The sequence below is a fragment of the Ammospiza caudacuta genome, chromosome 1 (genome assembly GCF_027887145.1).
Source record: "Ammospiza caudacuta isolate bAmmCau1 chromosome 1, bAmmCau1.pri, whole genome shotgun sequence".
In the NCBI taxonomy this organism is placed as follows: Eukaryota; Metazoa; Chordata; class Aves; order Passeriformes; family Passerellidae; genus Ammospiza; species Ammospiza caudacuta.
In genome coordinates this window covers 43645604-43672253 of record NC_080593.1, presented here as the reverse complement: position 1 = coordinate 43672253, position 26650 = coordinate 43645604, and the positions used below count along the sequence as shown (strand labels likewise).

At 40.6% G+C, this 26650-nt stretch overlaps 1 protein-coding gene across 1 annotated transcript; it reads left to right on the top strand.

The window, feature by feature from the left end:
- Positions 1-1900: 1900 nt before the first annotated feature.
- On the top strand, positions 1901-24689 carry PIK3R4 (phosphoinositide-3-kinase regulatory subunit 4). Its single transcript, XM_058803816.1, has 19 exons — positions 1901-2747; positions 3985-4118; positions 4293-4875; positions 6178-6312; positions 8206-8427; positions 9753-9926; positions 11066-11211; positions 12335-12538; positions 13335-13536; positions 15138-15337; positions 16286-16496; positions 16864-17029; positions 17478-17642; positions 18713-18924; positions 19210-19341; positions 20537-20637; positions 21648-21736; positions 22194-22302; positions 24095-24689. Exons 1-19 carry the CDS (start codon positions 2018-2020, stop codon positions 24263-24265), a joined length of 4086 nt encoding a protein of 1361 aa, XP_058659799.1. The 5' UTR covers positions 1901-2017; the 3' UTR covers positions 24266-24689.
- Positions 24690-26650: the final 1961 nt, after the last annotated feature.

The following is a 26650-nucleotide window of genomic DNA, read 5'->3' as shown; positions in this document are numbered from 1 at the left end:
TAGCTCAGAGAGAGCAGCTATGGCTCAGCTTGGAGCAAAGTCTGCCTGCGGCAGCTACAAAGAGCCCTGGCTATGAAAAAGCCCTGCCCTCCTTTGGAAACAGAACTTCTCTCCTATGATCAAAGGCTGGAGTGCACAGCTAAGGTGCAGAGGCTGACAGATGCAACTGAGAAAACCTTTCTGCTCTAAATCCATTTATGTTTTCCATTAGAGAGAGCAACACCTGTGTAACTGTTTTGCAGAAAAGCCCACGGAGATTTTCTGATTACCCTTTTAGTGACTTATAACACAAGCAACAACCAACTTAGCCAGACTTTTAGCAGCCACTCAGTTGTCTCCTTACACAGCTTTCTCCAGCCATGTTATGCCCTAAAATGAGGGAATGAAGTTTTAGGTGATTAGGAAGGATCATACTAGGGTACCATTAGTATACTATCTGTCTCAAAGTCAAAAAAGAAGCACAATAGTCACCACTCCACATTCTCTTCCCTACCCACTATGACAGTGGTGTTTACAGTGCTACAGCACAAAACCAACCTGCCAAGCTTCTAGCAGAGCAGAAAACCGAGTTATGTGCCTTCTCTTCCAAACTCCCCTGGCACTTGATGCCTGCCTTACCTCCCCTCCAAGTAAAGGTCTTGTTAATGGAAGTTATGTCCAGATCATGGGATTCCAAAGAGAAAAAATGGCATGACAGTTATGACCCTAGAAGGAACTGTGCCTAGGCACCAGTCTAACACCAAATGGTTCCCCATTTCTCACTCTCCTCACCCTGGTCCTAGTCCTAACCTAGCCCTAGGCCTGAGCTAAGATTTCTGCCCTGGGACAGGCTAACTCTCCAGGTATCCATTACTGATGTGTGAGTCCTGCTGGCAAGAAACCCTCACTAGGACAACCCAAACCATTTTGAAGATGGCATGATTAAGTGACCTCACACTTGGCCGGTGGCAATCTTGCATTAAGGAAAGTTTTGAGTATACAGGCACTGATCTGTGAGACCCAAACACCACGTCTTTAGTAATGCATCATACGCAGCAAAGAAAGCACACGGCAAAGGGAAAAGGCAAAGGAAAGAATGAACAAACTCTGCCCTGGGCTTCTCCTCGCTTTCAAGCACTTTCAGATTAAACTGTGAGAAAGGCAATGATTTTGTTTGCTATAAAAAGCCTTTTTCCTCATATTTCAGATATACCACGCATTGCCAGGACAGACCTAGAAGTGAAGCCACCTGAAAAAGCCAACAGGCACCCAGTGCTAAGGACCAGAAGGAAGCACGGCAGTTCTTCTCCTGTTTGCTGAGAGAAGCAAATGAGGGATGCTCCTGAGGCCCGTTCCAGCAGCACCCCTATCTCCTGCAGGCACCTTCCGACCCGCACTGCTTGAGCTGGCTCAGCACCAGGCTCACAGGAGACGCTGCACCCCCACAGCACTTCCTTAACATGGATAAACAAATAGACGGAAACAACTTAGAGCCGGCCTGAACACATCACAATAAGCTGCCGCCCTGACCTCTTCCCATTGCAGAGCAAAAAAAAACCCAAAACGAAACCCTTCCAGGAAACGGAGCCAGAGAGGGGAGGGGAAAGAAGTTCACCAGGAGGCCGAGAGAGGAGCCGGCCTGCTGTCACCGCGCAGGCACGGCCGCGGACTCTCGGGTACAGCGCGGCGCTGCCGGCCGGCGCAGGATGTGAGCTCACGGCGCCGCCCCTTCCCCGCCCGCCCGGCGGTGCCGGTTCCGCCGCCCCGAGTCCCGCCTCGCTCCCTCTCACCGCCTCCGGGGCCGGGGGTCCCGGCTCCGCCTGGGCCGGTGAGTGCTGCGGGGGGACCCGCGCCCCTGGGGCCGGCCCGGGCGGCCGGGCCTGGGCAGCGGCGGCCGCTGGGCCCGCTCGGGGCGGGGAGCGCGGCCCGCGGGCCCGGGCAGCGGGGCGGGCCCGGGGCTGCGTGAGATCCGCGCCGTGTTTGTCCGTAGGCAGAGCCCCTGAGCTCTCCGGTGCCCGCGGCCGGAGGAGGTGACGCCATGGGGAACCAGCTGGCTGGCATCGCCCCCTCGCAGATTCTCTCTGTGGACAGCTACTTCTCGGACATCCACGACTTCGAGTATGACAAGAGCCTGGGCAGCACCCGCTTCTTCAAGGTGGCCCGAGCCAAGCACCGGGAGGGGCTGGTGGTCGTGAAGGTGTTTGCCATTCAGGATCCCACCTTACCCCTGACGAGCTACAAACAGGAGCTGGAGGAGCTGAAGATAAGGTTACACTCGGCACAGAACTGCCTCCCCTTCCAGAAAGCCACCCTGTCCGAGAAGGCCGCCATGCTTTTCAGACAGTACGTACGGGACAACCTTTATGACCGAATTAGTACCAGGCCGTTCCTGAACAACATCGAGAAAAGGTGGATCGCTTTCCAGATCCTCACTGCGGTGGACCAAGCGCACAAATCTGGAGTCCGCCACGGTGATATTAAAACTGAGAACATCATGGTGACCAGCTGGAACTGGGTTCTTCTAACTGACTTTGCCAGTTTTAAACCAACTTACCTTCCTGAAGACAATCCTGCTGACTTCAATTATTTCTTTGACACATCCCGGAGGAGAACATGTTACATCGCTCCCGAGCGCTTTGTCGATGGCAGCATGTTTGCCACGGAGCTGGAGAACATGAGGGACCCTTCCACTCCTTTGGTAGACTTGGCAAATAGCAATCAGCGAACAAGAGGGGAGTTAAAACGTGCAATGGATATCTTTTCTGCAGGTACTTGGAGCTATCAGGTGTTGTTTCTGACTAATGCAGTGCAGAAGAACTTTATTGGGGGTTTTTGATTCCTTTTTTTTCTTTTCTTACAGCTGGCTTGGAGTGCAGCATGTTAAAAACTTGTGTATTTTAAGCATAAAGACCCAAACCTTTTTCATTCACAGAAAAGTACAAAAACAATGTAGTAGGCTACATAAGTTAGGTGTATCACTATTATCTGAGGAGAGAAATCACAAACTATTCTGTTATGGCTCACCTATGCCCTAGGAAAGAGGTGGTTCTTCACAGCACAGTCCATCATCTTCCATTGGCAGAGAAGCATTTGCCTCATGGGGCCTGAGAGGAGAACCCAGTCCATGGCCCAGTTCTGGGGGGACTGACACTGTTTTCAGGGTAATTTGGCAATATTGGCTCTAGAAGCCCCTTTTTTATTTTCCCCATAGGCACAAAGTGGAAGCAAAGTCCTGTTATGGTCCCACTCACAAATACTAGTTAGGAGTTTGACTGTGGGAGACTGCCTTGAGTCTTAGCCTTGTCTTAAAAGTCATGAGTTTAGCCCTTTTTTGGGGTTTTTTCTCCCTGTAAAGTGATTGAAAATTAATTTGAAGGAAATTATTACTTCCTTTTACAAGTTGCTCTTATGGCCATACTTCCAGGACCCTCCACAGATAAAGCAGACTATTGGGAGCAAACTTCAGGAGCAGGTTCTTTGAAGAGAGACTTGTGTCATGTACACAATACTGGGAGTCTGGTTTTGGCAATCATGTGTGAGTGAATATGTGCTGTACCCCAGTATCAGCTGTAGGACCAGAAGTTATTCCTTTACCTTTTGTAAAAAGGCTGCCTAATTTTGACCTACTGCCCGACCCATGCTGACTTACCACTCTCTTCTTCCACATGACAGTGATGTGGGTTCCTTTTCTAGTGATGGATTTTCCAGCTGGCAGGTGGCTGAAGTCACTGCCTCATGTTTTCTAATTCAGCAAACTCCTCTGCTGTTGACATGCTTGAAATAAATTACTTGGAACAGATTTCAGCGATCAAGTATAAAAGCCAGGTTTTGGAGCTTGAGATGTTATCTCCTTTCCACAAATTAATTTGGCAACTCGTTTGCCTTATTTTTAATTGAGCAAAGACTTGTTTAGGGTTTGTTCTTGTCTGCATATAGAAAACAAAGTAATAGTGTCTGTTTATAATCTTCTGACATCTTTGACTTCTTTTTTTCTTTCTGTCCCAGGTTGTGTAATAGCAGAGCTCTTCACAGAAGGTGTACCCTTGTTTGATTTATCTCAGCTTTTGGCGTACAGAAATGGCCTCTTTTCCCCTGACCAAGTCCTAAACAAAATTGAAGACCACAGTATCAGAGAACTGGTAAGGATGGGCTACAGAATTAGAACCATCTGTGTGTTCTGTTTGCAGTGTATTTCACCTACTTTGGTGACAGATTGCTTATTGTTTGGGTTTGGGTTTTGATGTTTTGGTATTACAAATGTCTAAACCTCTGATCTTTCTCTCCCATTCCCTCCTACTTCTGCCTTTCTCAAGGTTACTCAGATGATCCATCGAGAGCCAGATAAACGTTTAGCAGCTGAAGATTATTTGAAACAGCAACGTAACAATGCATTTCCTGAAATATTTTACACTTTTCTTCAGCCTTACATGGCCCAGTTTGCCAAGGAAACGTTTGTGTCAGCAGATGAGCGTATATTGGTCATACGTAAAGATCTGGACAACATCATTCACAATCTCTGTGGGCACGACCGCACAGAGAAGGCCGAGGGAGAGACAAAAGAGAATGGGCTGGTTATTCTAGTGTCTGTGATAACTTCCTGTTTACAGACTCTCAAGTACTGTGATTCAAAACTGGCTGCTTTGGAGCTGATTCTTCATTTAGCACCAAGATTAAGTGTAGAGATTCTTCTGGATCGTATTACTCCTTATCTGTTACATTTCAGCAACGACTCTGTGCCCAGGGTGAGGGCAGAATCTGTGAGGACACTAACTAAAGTTCTTGCTCTCGTCAAAGAGGTGCCACGCAATGATATTAACATTTACCCAGAATACATTCTGCCAGGCATTGCACACTTGGCCCAGGATGAAGCCACCATCGTCAGACTTGCATATGCTGGTAAGAGGACATCCAGTCAAAATTCTGAATCTTCAGCTTTTCTGTGTTCTCTTAACAGTTTCTGTCAGTAAAACTTGCCAGAAGTCTCAGAAGTGACTGCAGGTATGACACCTGTAGTCACATTTCATTAGCTCTGATTGTTTCCTTAAAATGGCCTGATGGAAGTGATAAATAAGAAACTAACTTAAAACATCATTGTGTTGCTGGGCTGCAGAGCTGTTTTCCAACAACATGCAATTTGATATGCAGGAGCTGAAATTAAATTATTTGCTCTGTAATAAACTGGCTTATACTGTAACAGATGTTTTCTTTAGATGTTATTCAGATGTGTGAGTTCTCCACAGTTCAGGAAGAAGCTTTATAGTCATGCCCATGTTTGCTATTTACTGTGTGCCCTTACTATGACTAGCACATTTTTATTAGATTTTGGGGTTTATATAGTTGGAAATGTCAGATGATGTTTTTCTTTTGTTTACCAAGTAAACTGATAAAAATAATTATTGAAGACTTTGTACACTTAATGAATAGAACCAATTGTTTGTGGTCACCATGATCAATTTAAATTTCAAACACATTCATGTATTTAAAGGTAGTCTAACTGAGTTAATTTCTGTTACACTTTTGGAAGTGGTCAGAGTGATGACTTAAGAGTATTTGGCCTGGGCTGTGGACAGGCTCCATTGGCACGTTGCTGTTGGTTTGGATGACACTCAGAACTGCTGCTTAAGTGGGACTTCTGCCTTGATGTTATTGCTCCTGTGCCAGCAGTGACTGACCCATATAATGCAGCCTGAGTTGCTTCAGCAGCTTCCAAATGGTGCAGAACGGTGCCAAATCAGCTGGATAGATACGCTGACAAATGTTCTAAAAGTGGATTCCAGGGTAACAAGTTGTTATTTCCTAGGATAATGTCCTGGTGTGGTGGTTTGTTGTTATTTTGTCGCAATCTACTATGTAGCAATGTTAGTTAATTCAGGCTATTTGGCCTTTACCTTCTATCAAATTATTTAGTTGCTAATTGGGCTTGTTCTAGAAGAATTAAATTAGTCATTGTTACACCTAATATCATTAGGATTTTTCCACTTGTTTACATGACAAAAGTACTGTGTGATTTGGTGTACTTTGGTAGCTTTGCCAGGAGTCAACAGAAGTGGGTTGACCAGAGCATCCTGTTTAATCTCAGTCCTGTTTGCCCATTGTGACTGGTGTTGTCAGTGGCTGTAATCTCTCTTCAGGGGGTCATCAGACTGATGTAAATTGGCAAAGTAGAACAATTCTTAACCAAAATGTTTTCCTTTGCAGAAAATATAGCACTATTGGCAGAAACAGCTCTGAGATTTCTGGAGTTAGTACAGCTGAAAAATCTGAATATGGAAAATGAACCAAACGGTGAAGAAATGGATGAAACATCTCATCCTAGTGATAACTATGACACAGGTAATGTCACTTTTTGCCTGCTTATAATAGCAAATCATGGGCCAAAGCTCCTAGGTAGCACTGAGCTATCTCATCTCTCAAAGCTTAGCCTTCTTGTTAAATGGGAAGAATGTTTTGCCTTGACCAGTATCAAAGTGTGTGACAGCTTCCTGCAGAGACAGACACCTCTGCTCTGAGTGTTGTGAGAGACAAAAAAGTATATAAATGAGCATATTTTTCTTCTCCAGAGGTCCTCAAGGTATTTGACTGTGATGCTGGTTGCTTGGTTGCATATCCAGCTTCACTTCCAGCTTATCTCATAAACAAGACAGCTGCAAAAACACGCCTGTGTTCCAAATACTGCTTCTGTTGGAGTGGGAAGCAGCGTTAGCTTTGGAAAATCTGTCAAATTCTAACATAGTCATTGCACTGTATTTTTCATTCTTCCTTTTCTGTCCCTGTGCTTCACAAATCTTGTCTGTTTGCCTGGTAAAGCTAAATGTGTGGATGCCATTTGGCGGTAACATTACTGTAACATTGTATTATAACTAGAGTTGAATGAATTAAAACCCTAAGGATAGATTTTTTTATCCTTTCCCTTTGTAAAGACACAGGATAATAAGCAACCTGTGTGTCATCTCCAGTGCCTTTTAGTGCTGCATGAATTCCCAGAAGAATGCTGGGCAATTCTAAGCTGGGAAGAGTTTGTGGTTAAAAACTGTCATTTCTCTTCTGGGCTAAGTAGAGCGATCTGTGACTAATCAGAGTCGGTAAACATCCTGCACGTATTCCATTTGGGGAAAAGGCAATTATCTCTTAACTAGTTGCAGGATGATACTTTAAAATAAGACAGCAACAAATCTACTGAAACCAAATATAAAAGATCCTCTTCAAATTCCTTCATGTAAGGTGGGGGTGCTCAGAATTGCTGAGTGAGAGAGGAAGCTCCATCGTTTGGGCTATGCTTCTAAGAATGCTGTCTCCTATCCCTTGAGATAGCTTGGAGATGAAGGAAGTAACACAAAGAAGAAAGAACCTTGAGTAGTTCTGTTCTTTTCACCCTTTTTGAAACCAAGCACGAGAAATTTGAACCCGGGAGGCAGATATTTCATGTGGCTGATGGACAGGGTCACAATAGAAAGCAAATTGGCTGGACTTCTGACTGTAGGCAAATGATAATCACCCCTCAAAACTGGTGCAGCAGTAGCTGAAATTTTTGTGTTGCTCATTTGAGATCCTGCTTTGTAGTTTTCAATAATATGCAGTGCATTAACAATCTGTTATTTCCATTTAAAAAAATACTTTGTTCAATTGTGTCATGAAGTAGAAGCCATAGGCAAGGTCATCTTCAAATTTTTCATCAGTATTGTTAGATTAACTGCAGAAATTTAATGAGATTGGAAGCACTCACTTTTTGAAGTAGTACACTTCATGCTAATGAAGTGAATCTATCTGCCTAAATAAAAACATAGTCTTGATCTGTTGTCAGTTCACAAATTTTGAAATTCATAGTCAAATAAACATATCAAACCAAAATTGCCTCAAAGCCTTTTGTTTACTGTGGTAACATTGCTGCTTACTCATTCTTATGCTTCTTCACATCTGCATATCATCTATACATATAAAATGAGTGGAATGATCTTAGTGAAAGTTACATATTTAGAATAAATTGATCTGGGTAAAAACGTCTCACATTTCTCTACTCTTTGGCTTTGTCACCACCTCATGCTTAGCCTTGAAGTCTTTGGTAAGCCCTTGTTTGTTGGAACTGTTGAGGTTCTGTTGCATTACAAATTTTACCGAGCCAAGTGTTGTTCAGGATGACCTGTCACTGTAACTCCTTTAGCAGCAGGTGGTACACATGCACACACTGTTTCTCCTCAGCCAAAATGTTCACCCCGTTGTCCCTTGCAGAGTTGCAAGCCTTGCATGAAATGGTCCAGCAGAAAGTTGTGACTTTGCTAAGTGACCCAGAGAATATTGTGAAGCAGACACTGATGGAAAATGGAATAACACGTCTGTGTGTCTTTTTTGGACGTCAGAAAGCCAACGATGTTCTTCTGTCTCATATGATCACTTTCTTAAATGACAAGAATGACTGGCATCTTCGAGGAGCTTTCTTTGACAGCATTGTTGGTAAGTGTTTGGTTTCGGCCATACAGAGTGGAAGGAAAATAAATAAATTAGCAGTTTCCAGGATATGAAGAAATAAGTCATATAAAAGTCCTTTCTTATAAAGATTTCTAGAATTTATAAGAAAATACTTTTTTCTAAATTATTGGGAGGAAATGTTTCATTAGGGAATGAAGATGAAACAAAGTAGATACAAATGTATACTTCTTTTAGTCCAAATATTTAATACAAATACAACTGAGGCATTTAAGTCTAGGGTAGATTAACATTAAAAAATGGAATTAAAACGCTTTTTTCTTCTTTGAGTCTCTCCTATAGCCACTAACTTAAAAAGCTAAATTATGGCAAGTGATAAGTAGGATTTCTGCAAGCTCTATAATAGATGCATCACTTCACATATGCACAAGGTCCCATTCACTTCAGTAGATCCGTTCATATGATGAAAACTAGGCATTGGTATATGCTGAAGTTCTAACTGGAGAGATTATTTAGTGCCTTAAAACATCACCTAAAGATTCTTGTTACTTCAGAATACTTCATAACAATTTAAAAAATCTTACCAAAAATGACATCGGCTGTTAAGTATATCCAGTGCTCCATGTATGTTGGAAATCCACATGACCATTGCTGAGAGTCAGTGCTCAGGATTTGTGGGTCAAGAAAACTTTCCCAAGTGCAGTTCCTGAGAGCCTAAATGGTACTTCAGGTGCCTGGCAGGAAAAACAATCATGATCAAACTTTCAGTGGGGCCAGTATGGTAGCTATGCATTCCATTGTAACTGGAAACCACAAAATTCTGTGCTGGCAAACTGCCAAGAAGTGATATTGATAACTTATCAGAAATTGTTTAGAAGGAGCAATGGAACAGCCAAAGCAGAGGTTTGAGTGTCCTGCCTTCTTGCAAAAGACATAGAGACATGTGAGGCAATTAAAAGTGAAGACATGTAACCTGTGTTTTTAACTCCGTTCCCAATGTACATTCCCAACATCCATAGAAGAATTCAGATTAAGTTCTGAAGTTATGTTTTTATTTTATTTTATTTAAGTAAGTGCAGGCACTGCTGCCTGTGGCTGTGAGCAGATGCCCTTCTGTAGCAGTGGCACTGAGGGTGTTTCTCTTTCTAGTGCTGTTTCTCTCTCCTTCCTCCCTTCCTTTTAGCAAAGAATTGCAAAGTCCAGCATTAAGACATGAACAAGTATATGGATTATTACCTTATTAGATTAGAAGCAATAGTTATTTTATATTTGTTCTCAATTCTGATAGGAAGATGGAGTTTTCTGTTGTTTATCAGTTTGCTTTGGATTTTTATGTTATTTTTATATTTCAGGTGTTGCTGCTTATGTTGGATGGCAAAGCTCATCAATTCTCAAACCTCTGCTTCAGCAAGGTCTCAGTGATGCTGAAGAATTTGTCATTTATAAAGCCCTCAATGCTCTTACTTGTATGTGCCAGCTGGGGCTCTTGCAAAAGCCCCATATTTATGAGTTTGCTTGTGATATAGGTAAGTTAGAATACTGGAGAATACCCTGTTTTCCTTGTAAAGAAATCTCAGTTCTACATAAAGTTCCACTGTTGGGTTAGCTGTCCAGAATACAAACCTGTAGTTCTGTTTTAGAATCTAAACAAAATTATGGTGTGGACCTACTGCTAGTTGAACCATGTTAGTGCTCAGGACTCTAAAATAATAGTTTTGCTGGAACAAATTGGGTGCATTCTGCCAGATTTTATAGAGGGCAGCAGCAAAAAACACTCACTCCAGAAACTTTCTGCCTTAGGATCTTTCCTTGATCTACATGGCAACCTGCTGTAAAGAAAAAGTCCAGGATGCTCCTGGTAGTCCATCAGGCACATAATTTGCAAACACTTATGCATTAGCTTTTGAAGATGAGAGAATTCAGACAATCATGATTCTTTCTTATTCTAACACCATAAAAACCCATTAACTCAATACATCCTTGGTTGCAGAGTTGGTCTCTCTTTCCTGATCAGGCTTATCAATTTAATTTAGATGTGCCCAAGATTTAACAGCTATTTATAAAAAAAAAAATCAAATGATCTTTTGAGATGTAGTCTGCTGCTTCTTAATGTTATGGTTTTACAAATGCACTCAGAATTTGGAGCAGATGGTCTGTGATTACATCTCATGACTAGATAAAGTGCCTTGACAACTACTTCTTAAAGCCTGCATAATTGGGGAACTTCTGAGTCTCCTAATTTCATAATATAAGTAGTGACTCTTCAAGGAAGAGAGGGAAAGCAGGAAGGAATAAAGTATTTACTTAAAAAGAAAAAAATCTATCACCGGTTTTAGGATTCACTGTAATTGTTAAAATGTGGTTGAGATTTATTTTTGGATTAGTCTCCCTTGCAAATCTGTCGTTGACAATTAGGGATTGAAATGAGCAAATAAGGAAAATATGCTTTTTGGCAAGAGCAAGGAAATTGAGCAGCATGACTACAGTGAAATCCATGAAATAATTTCCTCTGTATGAATGTTTTAACCTTATTGCTCTGGAAGAGAAAAGGCTCAGTTTGGGAGTAATTCTGTTAGAAGGAAATTACATCACAGACTGCCATATGCAGGATGATCTCCTCTCTCCTATATGAATGATATATTTTAACAGCCTGTTTTTCTTTCAGCACCATTCCTGTGTCACCCTAATCTTTGGATATGTTATGGTGCAGTTGGATTTATCACTGTGGTGGCACAGTATTTGAATATTGCTGATGTCTATTGCAAGCTAATGCCATACCTCCATCCTTTTATCACACAACCAATAATACAGGTAATACTTCAAATAATATTAGTGAGAATGTCTGGACTAGCCATGATCCATAAGTTTGTCTTGGCCATGGTCCTGGCTATAGGGACCATATGTACCTTTTTTCAATTGATATTATAGGCAATTATAGATTTTTTGATTTCTGCTATAGATCTCTGGCATATTTGTAGAATGGCCATTGCTTTCCATGTTTCAAATACTGTTGTCTCAAATTTGTTGCAAAATGCAAAACATTTTACCAAGCCTAAAAGCAGCAGGTATATTTTTGGTTCAAGCCTTTTTTGCCTTGTTTATAGTCAAACTCTTACAATACTGTACAGTTTATAGGAGTCTAAAAAGGATGGAAAGTTGGCTGTGAAACAAGTTGGTTTATGTTCTGTGCTTTCATCTACAAGACCAGTCTGTTAATTAGTGATTACCATGCTTGTGATTTCCCCAGAACCACTCCTGTGTTTCAGTGCTTTGCCAAGGGTCAGGGCACAATGCTCAGCATGAATGAATGAAGTCATTTACTATTAATGCACGTCCAGGAGTGTCCTACATGATGCTCGTAGTATGATCATATAGGCACCTTTGCATACAGCTTTAGGTCCTGTAGACTGCACCTCTCGGGTGTTTTTATAGATGAAGAAGAAATAATTGCAGTATATACATTGAGAAATGTATCCTGTGTTCAACATTTTGTTGAAAACCTTGCATATTGGAAATTCACTATAATAACATTTTTGTGTGTTTACATGTTCTTTGTGCTGTGTTTTAGGCATTGGTTGGTAAATTTCACTTCCTGTCCATATTAATATATAAATCTTTTCTTTTTCATTTTAGTATATAAATCTTTTCTTTGCTATGCAACACTACATATAGCAAGTGAGTAGTGGAAGTGAGTAGTGGGTAACATGAAGTTGGACTGTAATATTAAGTCTTCATTCTGGACTCATTTTGAAGTTGTTTTTCCTGTAGACAGCAAGCTATGAGAAGTACTTGATAGGAAAGAGGGGAAGAGAATGGAGAAATGACATGACCAACACAGATCTTATTTTCAAGAAGGGAGGCAAGCTGAATCTATGTGATTTGTACAGGTTATGTGAATATATCATGTTGACTGGTCTGTTGTTTTGAATTGCAGGTAGACAAAGAAATAGTCCTGTTAAGTGTCCTTAAGGAGCCTGTCAGCCGTTCCATATTTGATTATGTCTTAAGATCAAAGGATATCACGAGCCTCTTCCGACACCTGCACTTGCGACAGATGAAGAGAACTGGAGCTCTCTCTGAGTGCCCACCCCCAGAGGACCCTGCCATTGCACAGCTCTTGAAGAAGCTTATTTCACAAGTAACTGGGTTTTATTTGTACTTTAAAAGTCAGACTTGAGACTCCTGGGCTCCGTACACCTCCACAAGCCCTGACCTTGCAGTTCCTTCTGTGAAGGACTCCCAGTTTGAGGTTCTGATCCCCCAGGCCCTTAACTTCATTGATTTCAGTATATGCTTGTGGGACAAGTTGTTCAGAGCTTAAAGATGTTTAAAAGATCTGCCAGATGTAGAGACATACAAATACCACATAAGTCTTTAAAAAAATGGCTGTAAGTTTCAAATTCTGATGCATCCTTGATGTGGCAGCATTAGAGAGCATTGCTGGATTAAGTGCATTGTGCTGGATAACGGAGCATGTATTTTTCAAAGTGCTAGACTTGTGCCAAAAGGAAATGGAGCTGGAAAGTGTTAGGGTTATGTGTGAAGAGGGGAACATAAAGAATCACCCACCCAAAGTAGTGAGAACTGGGAAGAAAAAGGACTGTAGCTGTGTGGGGTTTTTTCACCCCATGGCATGTGGGCTGTAAGCATGGTCTAGGTGGCAGCTAAGCAGATTGCACCAGAGAGTGATCCAGCAATAAATTCTGTTCTGCCCTTTCACTTTTCCTTGCCCCATTCCTTAGGAGGAAAGATGTTCTTACACTGCAGTAGCTTACCTTATGTTTTATGAGCAATGGACCAATGCTTTGAATTCTGGGAATGTGTTCTTCTGCTCTTCTGAGCCAGTCATTGATTTTACTGCTTCTTAAATCTTCATGCCTTGATGCATGTTATTGTTAAGAGAGAGTAATATTACCTTTTCTTTTATTCTGTAGGGGATGACTGAGGAGGAAGAAGACAAACTGTTAGCACTGAAGGACTTTATGTTAAAATCTAATAAAGCTAAAGCCAATATTGTGGATCAGAGCCACCTGCATGATAGCAGTCACAAAGGGGTGATTGACTTGTCAGCTCTGGGAATAACTGGAAGACAAGTGGATCTTGTTAAAACAAAGCAGGATTCTGATGACAAACGTGGTTAGTATATTTTGTGATCTATATAGTTGAAGTATAGCCTCCCTTTCAGGGTGTTCTCAGTAAATCAGCCTACATGACTATCACCATCCTCACCTGAGTTTGCCATAGGAAAATTACTGCTTCAGTTTGAAGTGTGAGGTGATGAAATGTTCTCTGATCATTGAAAAATGGGAATTATTTTTTCCCCTGAGAATATTTTAAATTATTTTGACTCTGTGTGCCATTGTTCAGTTGATTGTGGCAAACAGGACTCTAGTGACTCATGGCAACAGTGTAAATGTTGGAGGCTACATATCTGCTCTGTCTCCTCTCAACAAGGGCTAAGCTCTTTAACTGTGAAAATCCTGGGTGTTTTCTTGAGGTAGCCTGAAGAAAACAAAAAACTCCTCAGGCTGGCACTGTGTTTTGGCCCTGGGGTTCTTCAGCTTCTCATCCACTCCCATTTTACTTTTTTTTTTGCCTGCTCTTCTTTAAGCTCAAAAAACCTCTTACATTTCCTTGTTCAGATGTGAAATCCACTTGCTGCTAACTATTCTAGTTCTCTGTATCCTCAAAATTCTTATTTACAGACAGTTTGAGCTTCCTCTTTACCCTCTCAAGCTTGTAATTCCCTCCTCTATTACATCACTGGTAGGTTCTGTGTTTTTACATATAGAAATACAGAAATATCTGTAAAGCCTGTAGCTATTAATATCTTATTTCCAGAATTAGGGTGTTTTGCATATAATTGTAAAGGAAAGTACAGAACTATAGGATTTTTTATTTTTTTGCATCCTTTAATGAGGAGTCAACATGATTTAAAACTTAGTGTATATGAAGTCTATACTTGAAGTAATTTGTTTTACCCAAAGCTCTTGCCCTTAAAATCTTTATGCCCTTAACTTTTCTTCACTGACTTTGTCCAAATTTAATTTGTTCCATGTGTTTCTTTTTCTGTCTATATTTTACAGTTCTAAGTGACTCTAAAGGAATGCTGGAAATAAATAAATTTCCTATTTAAACAATAACTTTCTTGAATTTACAGGTGATGTTGCAATTATGATGGGAACTGATTGTATTTGACACCAACAATGATTTGTGTACTGTGCTGTTACAAATTTTTTATTGATGCCCCTGCTCATTGCAGGGTGGTTGGACTAAATGACCTAAATCCTTCCATGTTCTCTAAGAGAAATTTGTCATATGGTGGAGTCTAATCCTGCAGCCTTCTAGATGTAAGCTTTCCCTCTAGTGAAGTGATTTATTACATGAGTCAGCTCATGATCCAGAGGATGTGAACACATGAGGCAGGTGCTTTGTTTGGTTTCCCGTAAAAATGCTGTCAGCTGATCTCCACAACATAGCAGAAGGGTTTTCTCTGTACATAAATAATCATTTGGCCTGTAAACATTAGATTTCTATGTAGTCCCAAAGTAATGACAATCCTGAGTGAATGTTGTCATGGTAATGTTGGGGATGTTTTGTTTTTTTCTTCTCCCACTCCCTCCCTCCCTCCCTCCCTCCCTCCCTCCCTCCCTCCCTCCCTCCCTCCCTCCCTCCCTCCCTCCCTCCCTCCCTCTCTCCCTCCCTCCCTCCCTCCTTCCCTCCCTCATACTTAATAGCAAGAAAGCATGTAAAGCAAGATTCAAATGTAAATGAAGAATGGAAAAGCATGTTTGGGTCCCTGGAACCCACAAACATTTCCCAGCCAATATCCAAAGGACATGGGCAAACTACTGATCCTGAAGCCATCCAAGCTGGGAAACCACTTCGTTCAGAGTCCTCAGCTGGTATTTGTGCCACTTTGTCATCCTCTCCACAGGTATACCTGAAAAATGCTGTGTTTGCATCTTACCTGTAATGATTTAATTGTTTTAAAGTCAGGTGGGACTATAGGGATGTGATGTTCTTGTTTTGTTTGGAGGTTATTTGACACTGGCCATGCTATTGGCTGGTGTCTTCTTCAGCAGAGTTGCTGACTTTCAAGTTCTTATTTTTAAAACAGGAACTGAGAAAGGACTGAAGTAAGTTTTAGTCCCTTGAGCTTCACTAACAAATAGATGCTTTGCACAAAGAGATGGGACTTTGTGGGGATTGAACAATTACTATGTAAACTTCTCTCACAGGGAAGACTTCTCCTCAAATTGAATGCCCTGATACATGTTGTGAGGAAGAGATATCTTGGTTTTAACTTGGAAATCACAGCATTTAGACATCCTGTACCTGTAATACTTAGTACTAGCAAGAGGAGGATAGGCTGGGAGCTCTGCAAGCCATGGAGGCACATCTTGACACCGAACACTCTTTTCTGTTTGGCTTCTAGTTGGAGATTAACTTCTGCTAGCTTTAAATGAGTGTGTGTACCCTGAACTTAAAGGAAACACTTCATACTTTGGTTTTTAAAGTCCAATGTAAATGAATTTGAAAGCTAACCTTTCATTTTGTCAGTCTTGAGACCAATAACTGCCTATGTAATAATCACATTAATAGGTGGGCACAGCACATTATAGTTTCTTTAGACAGAATATAGAACAGAGTAGGCAAACAGGGTAGAATAAGAAAATGTTAATCTTTTATATAAATAATAATTTTCACTATTTTTATTGTCTTCATGCAAGCATTTTTTAAAATGCTATTTCACTGCTAATTGATTCAATAAAAAAGATTTTTGCCATTTTTATTCACTGTGTGTGACACAGAAATCTAATGAGGGGGATTTATCTGTGTGTAGAATGTAAGGGATATATTTTTAAGGTCTGATTTCCTACAGGCATCTGATGGAGCAGTTGTCCAGCCCAGGAAACCAACCCTGCAGGGCCTGAGCAGCACGATGTCCCCATCTGCACACCAGCTGCGCATCACCACCTGCAAAACTGAGCTGCAGCAGCTGATCCAGCAGAAGAGAGAGCAGTGTAATGCAGAGAGACTTGCCAAACAGATGATGGAGAATGCTGAGTGGGAGAGCAAGCCCCCACCTCCAGGTACATCACAGGCCACTGAGGTTATTAGATTAAAAATTATATATATATATATGTATGTATGTATGCATGTATGTATGTATAATTTGAGTCAAGATATCATCCTTTCATGGCAAAAATGCGAAGGATGAGGAAAAGAGGAAGTTCTTAGTTTAGGAAATGTGTTTACCATGCAGAACACCTATGACCTAGTGTCTAATTTAGAATTGAGCAAGTAGGCTTTTGCCTTTAATATTTAAAATGCCTTAACACTGTTTTCAGTACTGTCTGTGCTTTTCAGTTGTAATGAGTATCCTGATGTAGCTGTTAGTGGATGATCTAGGGGGACTTGCATGTTCCTGATTAGGTTGTGGTTTTGTTTTCCCTGTAGGATGGCGTCCCAAAGGGTTGTTGGTAGCTCACCTTCATGAACACAAGTCTGCCGTGAATCGCATTCGGGTCTCTGATGAACACTCCATTTTTGCCACTTGCTCAAATGATGGCACAGTGAAAGTCTGGAACAGCCAAAAAATGGAAGGAAAAACCACTACAACCAGGTAGCTTAAAAACCTGTGGTAGTTGGGTCTGCAATTTTAGAGTGAAAAATAAAGTAGAGCAGGAAGCAAAATACGAATAATTTGTGGGTGTACTGGAAATATCAATAAGGGGATATATTAATGTTCCTCTTGGCTTGCATCTATAATATTAGATTGCTGTTTCAATTAGTTAATAAAAAAAAATGCAAAGGGACTGCTTTGTAGCCATAATAATTACAGGCTTTTTGATTTCATTTCTGTACATATATAAATATATTCTGCTGTTGTTGTTTAAAGCCAACACTGGCTTTTTTGCTTTCTCATTTTGGAACAGCTAGAAAATGTTATTTTCAGAGCTTTCTCAAGAGCCATTGGTTTTAAGTAGGTGTTTAAGAGAAGTATTTTTTTTTTAAGTGCCACTGAAAATAACCTCTTTTTCTCTCCCCCTATTTGTCTCTGTACTGTTTAGATCAATTTTAACATACTCTCGGATTGGAGGACATGTAAAGACACTTACATTTTGCCAAGGTTCACATTACTTGGCTATAGCTTCGGATAATGGAGCCATCCAGCTTCTTGGTATTGAATCCTCAAAGCTCCCCAAATCTCCTAAAATTCATCCAATACAAAGCAGGTATGTACTTCAAGCAGTTAAATCTCATCACACAGAGAGCTCAAGCTGTTACTATATTCCTCAGATAAGATCCTTAAATTTGCTCTAGGCTTCCTGCTGGCTGAGCCCAGAGTGTACTGGAAGTCTGTAATCCATGTTCTTATCCTGCTTCATAAAGAAGGGTTGAAAGGCAACTCTGCAGAGCTGACCATTCTTAGTTTATTTGTCCTTCTTGTGTCACTGAACACATTAGGAGCTTGAAACAGCCATTCTGAATAGTTCTCAGGTTTTTTGTTTATGTACTGGGATTGGTTGGTTCCTTTGTTACAATCTTAATACTTACAAAGTGATTTTGAAGGTTGTTTTGCAGGTCATTAGATAAATGTTTACAGACATATAGCATGTGATGTTGCCTAAGACCTGCAATTTTTCCTCTCGGGCCCTTAATGTGATAAGTTGGTAGAGATATGGGTAATGGGATAGTATGTAGGGGAGCCTTTGGGCTTGATTTACCTCTTTCTTACCTCCATATGAGCAGTGTTTGAATATTTGGCACTGAAGCTACAGCTTGATCTTCAAGTTTGAGTGAGAGGTATGTCCAGGCCTCAGAAAGTACTCACAGTACTGCTGGTGGGGTCTCACAAGTGTGGAGCAGAGAGAGGGAGAATCACCTCCCACAACCTGCTGCCCACACTTTTGATTCTTCTGTTGTGGGTGGCTTTTTTGGCTGTGAGCAGACATTGCTGGATCATGCTGAGCTTCTCATCAGCCAACACTCCAAATTTTCTGCTCAGAGCTGCTCTCAGTGTATTCTCAACCCACCCTGTATTTGTGCTTGGGATTGCCCTGACCCAGGGCACAGAGCTGTGTTTATGTTTGCAAAGGGCTGCTGACAGCCTTGCAGGTCCTATCAGCAGAGAGATTTGAGAGAGCATAAGCATCCATTGTACTGAATTCAGAAAGCTGTTTCTGGCAGATGCCTTGAGAAGTGACACAAAGAGGAAAATGCTGCTCAGCATAAGCTGTGGGAAGGAGTCTTAAACTTGGAGGGAGTCATATCTGTGCCTAAATTAGTTTATTATTTTAACCAGGTCATTAGACCTGAAGGATGATGGCTGTGTGGTAGACATTCATCACTTCAATTCAGGAGCCCAGTCAGTTCTGGCTTATGGAACAGTTAATGGATCTCTGGTTGGATGGGATTTGCGATGCAGCAGCAATGCTTGGACACTGAAACACGATTTGAAGTTAGGCCTCATAACTTCATTTGCTGTGGACATACACCAGTGCTGGCTGTGTATTGGTAAGCCTGTATTTCATATTAGTTTCCCTCTCTTCCCTGCCCCCCTCTTCCTTATGGTTTTCTCTTACAGTAACTACATCTCAAGCTTTTACTTGATATGATCTTACTAGTGTATGCTCTTCTCAAACAAGAGGAGAGAAATGTCTTCTCATGTCTTTTTGAGAAGCATTCTGCCTGCTAAGAACTTGAGGCTGAAGGTCATCTCCCTGCTCCAACCGAGCACAAAGATAGGGGCAAAACCTCATATATTGATCCCTCTGACTAAGGGGAGCTTTTTCTCACCAGGAACGAGCAATGGTACCATGGCATGCTGGGACATGAGGTTTCAGTTACCTATCTCCAGCCACTCTCATCCTTCCAAGGCCCGAATCAGACGCCTGCTCATGCATCCTGTCTATCAGTCCTGGGTAATAGCAGGTAAAAGATGTCTTAAACTTAGCTCACAATTGCCAGAGGTTGTGATTAAACCAGAGTTTTTTTCAGCTGCTGCTTCAAGCCCTGGTGGAGAGTTGAAAAGAAGAAAAGTAGGATTTAGCCATTGTCAAAATGACAGCATTTGCAATTCTCATTTTCTGAGCATTGCAGCTCTCATGAGGGGCCCTCCCTGTGTGTTGTCCACCCCATCCCTTTTTAAGGACAAAATGTTACAAAAGATTAAATTCAAACTCATGACATACATTGAAGCTGATGGGAAATCTGCTACCACCTTCTGTAGAGCAGAGATTGAATTCCAGTTCTCCCTTCAACCTAAGCCAGCTGTGTCATGGATTAGAACTTTTGGAAATCTCCAAATCTTCCTCATCTGATACACTTACAGCTGCTTCATCCTCACTGCATGTGGCACTGTCATAGACTTTTATATGTTTGTGTCAGGAACACATTTTGAAATGGACAAGTACCTAAAACTAATCCTAAATAACAAAATTTATCAAGTTGCTGTAAAACGAGAGTAGTTTGAGTTTCATATTTTACTTGCTTTAAGACTTCACTTCTTACTTTGAGTTATTGACCACTCTGGGAGATAAATTCCTTGAAAAAGCGTACAAAGTTTCACTGTGCTTTCTAGTTTGTTTCCTCCCTGTGAAAGACTAAAGGAATGACAGAGTTCATAATTTTCGATTATTATTAAAAAGTCCTTGCCTGCTAGGTTGCTGCCAGGCTTGTAAGCAATCCATTGAACAGAATTCTTTACCTGTCCACATGAGAATGGAAGTTCATTGTGGCTACTACTGAACTCTGTAACTTTGGATTATTTTCTTACCTGCATAGGAGTGTTCTCCAAAGTCCCTGATGACTATGCTCAACAAACTATCTATCCTTCTCAAAGAGTGCTGGGAAGATATCTAGGGAGGAAACTGAGGGTTTTATACATTTTTAAAGGGGTTGAGAATTAAGTCAGGTTTCCTTTAAACTCTTTTAAATCAGGCACTTTTAATTAGAGTGAAGCTGCTTTCAAGCCAAACCAAAGTACTAAAGCAAGACTAACAAATGCTGCAGGGAGCAAACAGAGAGTGTCTCTATGTCATACCCTCTATGTGATGTCAGTAGAGCAAACAGCAAGAGCCAACCAATCTGTTTTGTACTTTTTGCACTGGCTTTATCTTTCCTGTAGCTGTTCAAGGCAACAACGAAGTCTCTATGTGGGATATGGAAACTGGTGATCGACGCTTCACTCTGTGGGCCAGCAGTGCGCCACCTCTTTCAGAACTGCAGGTCTGGTCTCTTTCTTTTCCAGTTTCTGTTGTGTAGCCAGGGTTAGAACAACCTTAGTCTCCATGCTGTGCATCAGTACAGAACTTGCCCTGGGATTCATTTTGGCACCATAACTGTTTTACTTGTCAGAATTAAATTGCCTTTGTAAAACAGCAGTATAACCTAAATCTTCATTGACACCTACCACTGTCTATGGAATGTACTTGTAGGACTCACTTATTATGCCCAGCCATGTTCTTAGAAAACCAGTGAGCTGGTTAAGCTTGTAAAGATTGTGGAAAAGCCAAAATTCATGATGTGGTATCTTGTACTTATTTTTACTTTCTGTTCCTGAGGCTATGCATACTTCTGTAAACATCTGCTCTTTTACACATTCTTTCTGTAATATAATACCACTACTACATTTAGCCGCTACTTTGAAGCATGAAGTGGTTCTTCTTCAAAAACTTAATTGGAAAAGGAGCAATCTGGAATATGGTTCACAAATCCATAGACAAAAATTACCACAGCTGCTTCTATAAATGTTGTAAATGCCTATCTGGAATCTACTTAAACCTGAGTTTGTACGTGCTACAAGGATTGCAGGTTGAGTTAATTTCAGTCCTGCCCTTTTTTACACAGGGAGCTCCATGATCTAAGATAGTTTTCTGTTGTATATCTGTCCCATAATGCCTTCATAGCCTAAAAATTTAAGCATCCATGTGCTTTTCAGTAGGATTTGCCTGCCTGATTCTTTTAGAAATAATCTCTCCTCATTGAGAATATAATTTCCAAGATTCAAAAAAACAAGAGGATTATAGAGGGTTAATTCTGTTGTATTGCTCTGTAAAGTGTAAGGGAGCAATTTACATTAATATATTAAGATGTGGCCCCTTAAAGTGACTTGGCATTCGCCAGAAAGATTTGGAAATTGGGTGGATGAATGTGGCAAGGAATGCATTCCCTTTCTGAAGCATCATGTAACAGCTGTTGGTGATAAATTATTTTTATATATCCCTTTTTCCTGCTAGCCTTCTCCTCACAGCATCCACGGAATATACTGTAGTCCAGCTTCTGGGAATCCCATATTACTGACAGCAGGCTCAGATATGAAAATAAGGTAATCAAGCTAAACAATTTCCTTGTTTGTCACCCTCCCCTCCACCCCTGCTGGTGTACTAAATTTTGCCAAGTGTTGCCTAAGTAATCTCTAAGAATCCAAAACAATAATACTGAACATGTGTTCATTAGTGAACACCAATGAGCTGAGGAAATTGTTCTCAGCAAAAGGACTGCAGAACTTGGTGCTTCTCTGAAATGTATTGTGTACTCTGAAATACAGCGGGTATCCTTTTGTAAAATTCTTCATGGGCTTCATGACAAAAACCAAAAAATAACTCATGTGTGAACTTGACATGAGTATAAATTTCTCTGCATCACTCCCTTCCACTAAGTGTAGAAAGCAGATAGCATTTGTGCCCACTCATTTTCATCATAAGAGCAAGACCACTTTTAAGCAGTTGTTTTAAGCTGATGGAATTGAACATCTCATTTTGATTTTGTTTCTTCGTGTTTAGGTTTTGGGATCTAGCCTACCCTGAGAGATCATATGTTGTTGCTGGAAGTTCTAATTGCCCATCTGTTTCCTACTACAGGAAGATAATTGAGGGCACAGAGGTGGTTCAGGTATTTTGCTTTGTTTGATAGACATCTATTCTGCTTCCTTTTGGGTGGCCCTGTGGATTGCACTCTTTGCATTATGTCTTCAATTAGAACTCGCTCGCTCTTGCTTTTTGTGGATGGTGCCAGCATTGCATGTTTTGGGCAGTTGGGAAGAAGCTACTTTAAAAGAAAAACATAATTTGTTTTTGACAGAATTGGGCTCAACAAATACTACTTACTTAAAAATGAGTATTTTTTTCCCAATTTTTCCCCAATTTTTTCCCATTTTCCTCCCAATTTTATTCCAATTTTCCTCTTACTTTATTCTTATGTTTCTGCAATTTTTCCCTTTTTCTCCCCAATTTTTCCCCCATTTTATTCCCATTTTCCAGCAATTTTCCCCCAAATTTTTCCCATTTTCCTGCCATTTTTCCCCAATTTTCCCTCCATTTTTCCCCAAATTTTCCCCCAATTTTTCCCAATTTCCCCCCCAATTTTATTCCTAATTTTTCATTATTTTATTCCAATTTTTTCCCAATTTTATTCCCAATTTTTTTCCAGTTTTTATTACCAGTTTCCTCTCAATTTTATTCCAATTTTCCTCTTGTTTAATTCCTATTTTTCCCAAATAAGGGAATGTGGGAGGGGCTAAAACTCAAATAAGGAAATGTGTGCAGGGCTACACCCAAATAAGGAAAATATAAGAGGGGTTAAACCCAAATAAAGAAACGTGGGAGGGGCTAAACACAAATAAGGAAATGTGGGAGGGGCTAAACCCAAATAAGGGGAAATGTGGGCATGGCTAAACCAAATAAGGAAAGTGTGGGCAGGACTTAAACCCAAGTAAGGGAATGTGGGAGGGGCTAAACCCAAATAAGGGAAATGTGGGTGGGGCTAAACCCAAATTAGGAAATGTGGGTGGAGCTGAACTGAAATAAGGAAATGTGGGAGGTGCTAAAACCCAAATAAGGAAATGTGGGCGGGCTAAACCCAAATAAGGAAATTTGGGAGTGGCTAAACCCAAATAAGGATATGTGGGAGTGGCTAATCCCAAATAAGGAAATGTGGGAGGGGCTAAAACCCAACTAAGGAAATGTCAGAGGGGCTAAACTCAAATAAGCCCATGTGGGCAGGGCTAAACACAAATAAGGATATGTGGGAGGGGCTAAACCCAAATAAGGAAATGTAGGCATGGTTAAACCCAACTAAGGGGATGTGGGTGCAGCAAAGTCCATATAAGGGAATTTTTCCCCCTTTTCCTCCATTTTATTCCCATTTTCCCCCAATTCTCCCCAATTTTTTTCCTATTTTTTCCCCAGTTTTTTTCTGATTTTTATTCCTATTTTCCTCCCAATTTTATTCCAATTTTCCTCTTCTTTTATTCCTGTTTTTCCCAAATTTTTCCCCATTTTCCCCCCAATTTTATTCCTAATTTTTCACCATTTTATTCGAATTTTTCCCAATTTTATTCCCAATTTTTTTTCCAGTTTTTATTCCCATTTTCCTCTCAATTTTATTCCAATTTTCCTTTTATTTTATTCCTATTTTCCCCCATCGTTTACCTAATCAGAGAGCTGTAAAGTCAGTTCAGATTAAGACTTAGGCTGTGTGTGATGAAAAGAAATTAACCAAGGAATAATCTTGAGAAAACTGTCAAAGGGTGTGAGGTGGTATGTTTGGGCATTTTTGTTTGATTGGTTTTTGGTGGAAGAGGTTTTGTGGTCTTCTTACACTGACAACCTAATATGGATGACAGTGTCTCTTTGCAAATGCTCACCCTTCTGTAAACAGTATTTCCCACTTTGTTTTTATACAGGAAATTCAGAACAAGCAAAAGATGGGGCCCAGTGATGAGACCCCTCGGAAGGGTCCAGAATCTCTCCCAGTCGGGCATCACGACATTATCACCGATATCGCGACTTTCCAGACCACGCAAGGGTTTATAGTAACTGCGTCAAGGGATGGGATCGTTAAAGTGTGGAAATAAAAATTGTACTAATATATAGTATGTAAATATTTGTAATAAAGAAATAGTGTTATAATGAAGTTTTCAAGGACTGATTCCAGTTAATGGAATGGACTGGACTTTAAAAACTATAAAAGCAGTGATAAAATCAGTTACCTGTATCCTACCACCCTGTTGGCACTTCCTAATCACTTCTTATATTAAAGCTTTTTGGTATCCATAGCATTTCCTTGAAATAGCAGGGAATCTATGAAGTCACTTAGCTTGGTTTTGACTACACTGTTCTTCAAGAACCTTTCAGAAAATTATTTCAGGATGTCCCACATGACACATTCTAAATGTGCATAAAGCAAAGAGCTGGTGTCTAACTGCTCCTGTGTTGAATCTGAGAAATGAAATAAGAACCAGTGCACTGATGTCCCTGTACATTCTAATAACTATAATAAAGTCCACTTGAGCTTCCCTGTTTGGTACTTGGGTTTCTTTACATCTATGGTTCCGCTGCAGTGATTCCACAGTCTCAGCTGGCAGAGCCATTGGGCTCATTGTCATTTGAGATCATCTTACTATGGTGTCTATCCTCAGCTGTCCTTTGACAGTGGTGTCCTTGCTCCTCAACTGTAACTTGCATCCAGCTTGCTTTAAACTTGAGTCTAAAGCTAAGTTCTGCTGTCCTGGGAACCTAAAGCAGCACCATCAGGATGGTGTTCTCTGTCATTCAGTATGGATGTCAAAAATAGCCAAAACATGGCTTTCAGCAGGAAGTACTTTTTCATCATGGAATGTTCATGTGAAAGGCAGTTCTAAATGACAGGGACAGTAAATGTTCTCACTACTCTTCCACTATCTGATCCAATTCTTCAGATTTCCAAATCCTTTTCAGACTTAAACTTTACTTATATTTCTTACCTTACTGGTTAATGGCAGAACCATTAACCAGTTCCAGGTACTACTTTTCCCCCTAAAACAGATCATTGAGCCCCCTCTGCAAGGATGGACTCAGAAGTGACACTGACAACAAACAGCATTAATTTGGCATGAGTTTCTTGAGTGTAGCTGGGAAAAAAAATGGAAGCCTACTTCTCTACAGAGTATCTGATAGAAGCAGGGAATGCTCTTAACTTGTGAACTGAGTTCTTTGAAGAGACAACACATGAAATAATGACTTGTTTAAAAAGTCTCAGAATTCAATGGAAAAAGACTGCCTGCTTTTCCCTAGTGAGTGCATTACTTGGATAATTTAGTGTAACAAAAGAGGAAGTGGGCTCAAGAACAGTGTGACATTTCTTTGCAGACCTTATCATTGCTGCTCCCTGTTATGCTGAAAGAAGATCTTTCTTGGCTTTGTATAGAGGAGCTGGTTCTGTCCCTTTATGTTGTATGAATTCAGAAATAAGGAAGGTTTTCTCAGTCCGCTTGTATCACAGAGCAGCAAGGAAGAGGATGGTAAGTCAAGCTTGTTCTGCTGCTATATCCATTTGGTGTACAGTTCTAAACAGGTCCTTGTACACCTGGTGAAGGGAATCACCTCTCTGGCTGCATGGCTCCAACCATTGCTTGGTTAATGGTTCTGCCCATTGACGAAGTAGTTTGATGAAAGAAGATCAGTTTTCACTTTCAGGTGTTACAATCCACTGATACCATATGAAACTTACAAGACATTTTAAGCAGTATGAATACATAGGACACTTGAATGGTGGGTAAAGTATTAAAAAGAACTGAGACTGATCACATGGAAAAATGTTGCTGGATCGCAGTCCAGGAAGACAGTGAGGTCTTCTCTGGTGTTACCTGTAGTCCCAAACTTTTAAAATCAGAGCTGGATTATTTAAGTTTAGGAGCACCTTTTAGATCAGGGTAAGGAAAACACAACCATGCTGCGTTGCTGCACTGTAAACATGCAAAAGGTAGAAAAGAAAATAAAATTATATTCAATAATATTTATCAAAACTCTTACATCTTGTAGAATACTATTCTATTAGTAGCATGGATTTTTCAACTTCTAACTTACTGTTGCCTGTAACAAGAAAGGTTTCTGGCTAAGTGAAAGTGCTGATTTACCCAGTAATTCAGGACATGCCTTCATTTTAATATTTCTCAGAGTAGCAATATTGGTTCAGTCCCTGTTCTCCCTTCCAAATCTAGAGAAATGGCAGATAAAACTCAGCAATTTCATCAATATTTAATCAAAAGCATCTTAGAACTCAGGAGCTTGGTGTTTCACCCACAGTTCAAAACATTTCAAGCAGCTGGCTAGACCAGTCCCAAAGCCTGAAGTGCAAAACTGTCTTAGTAATTTTGCACAGATACAGTACATTGTGTACAGAAGCAGAACTGAGATTCAGCAAGCACAGGGGAATCATTTGTAGCTCCTTCAGGAAAAGTGGTCTTAAACTAAAATTATAC

Bases quoted from the DNA above. Each gene is read 5' to 3' on its own strand.
- PIK3R4 (XM_058803816.1), top strand. From the start codon at position 2,018: ATGGGGAACCAGCTGGCTGGCATCGCCCCCTCGCAGATTCTCTCTGTG. The intron at 16,497-16,863 runs GTACATCACAGG...TTTTCCCTGTAG, and splicing joins GAGCAAGCCCCCACCTCCAG to GATGGCGTCCCAAAGGGTTG. The intron at 21,737-22,193 runs GTAATCAAGCTA...CTTCGTGTTTAG, and splicing joins GGCTCAGATATGAAAATAAG to GTTTTGGGATCTAGCCTACC.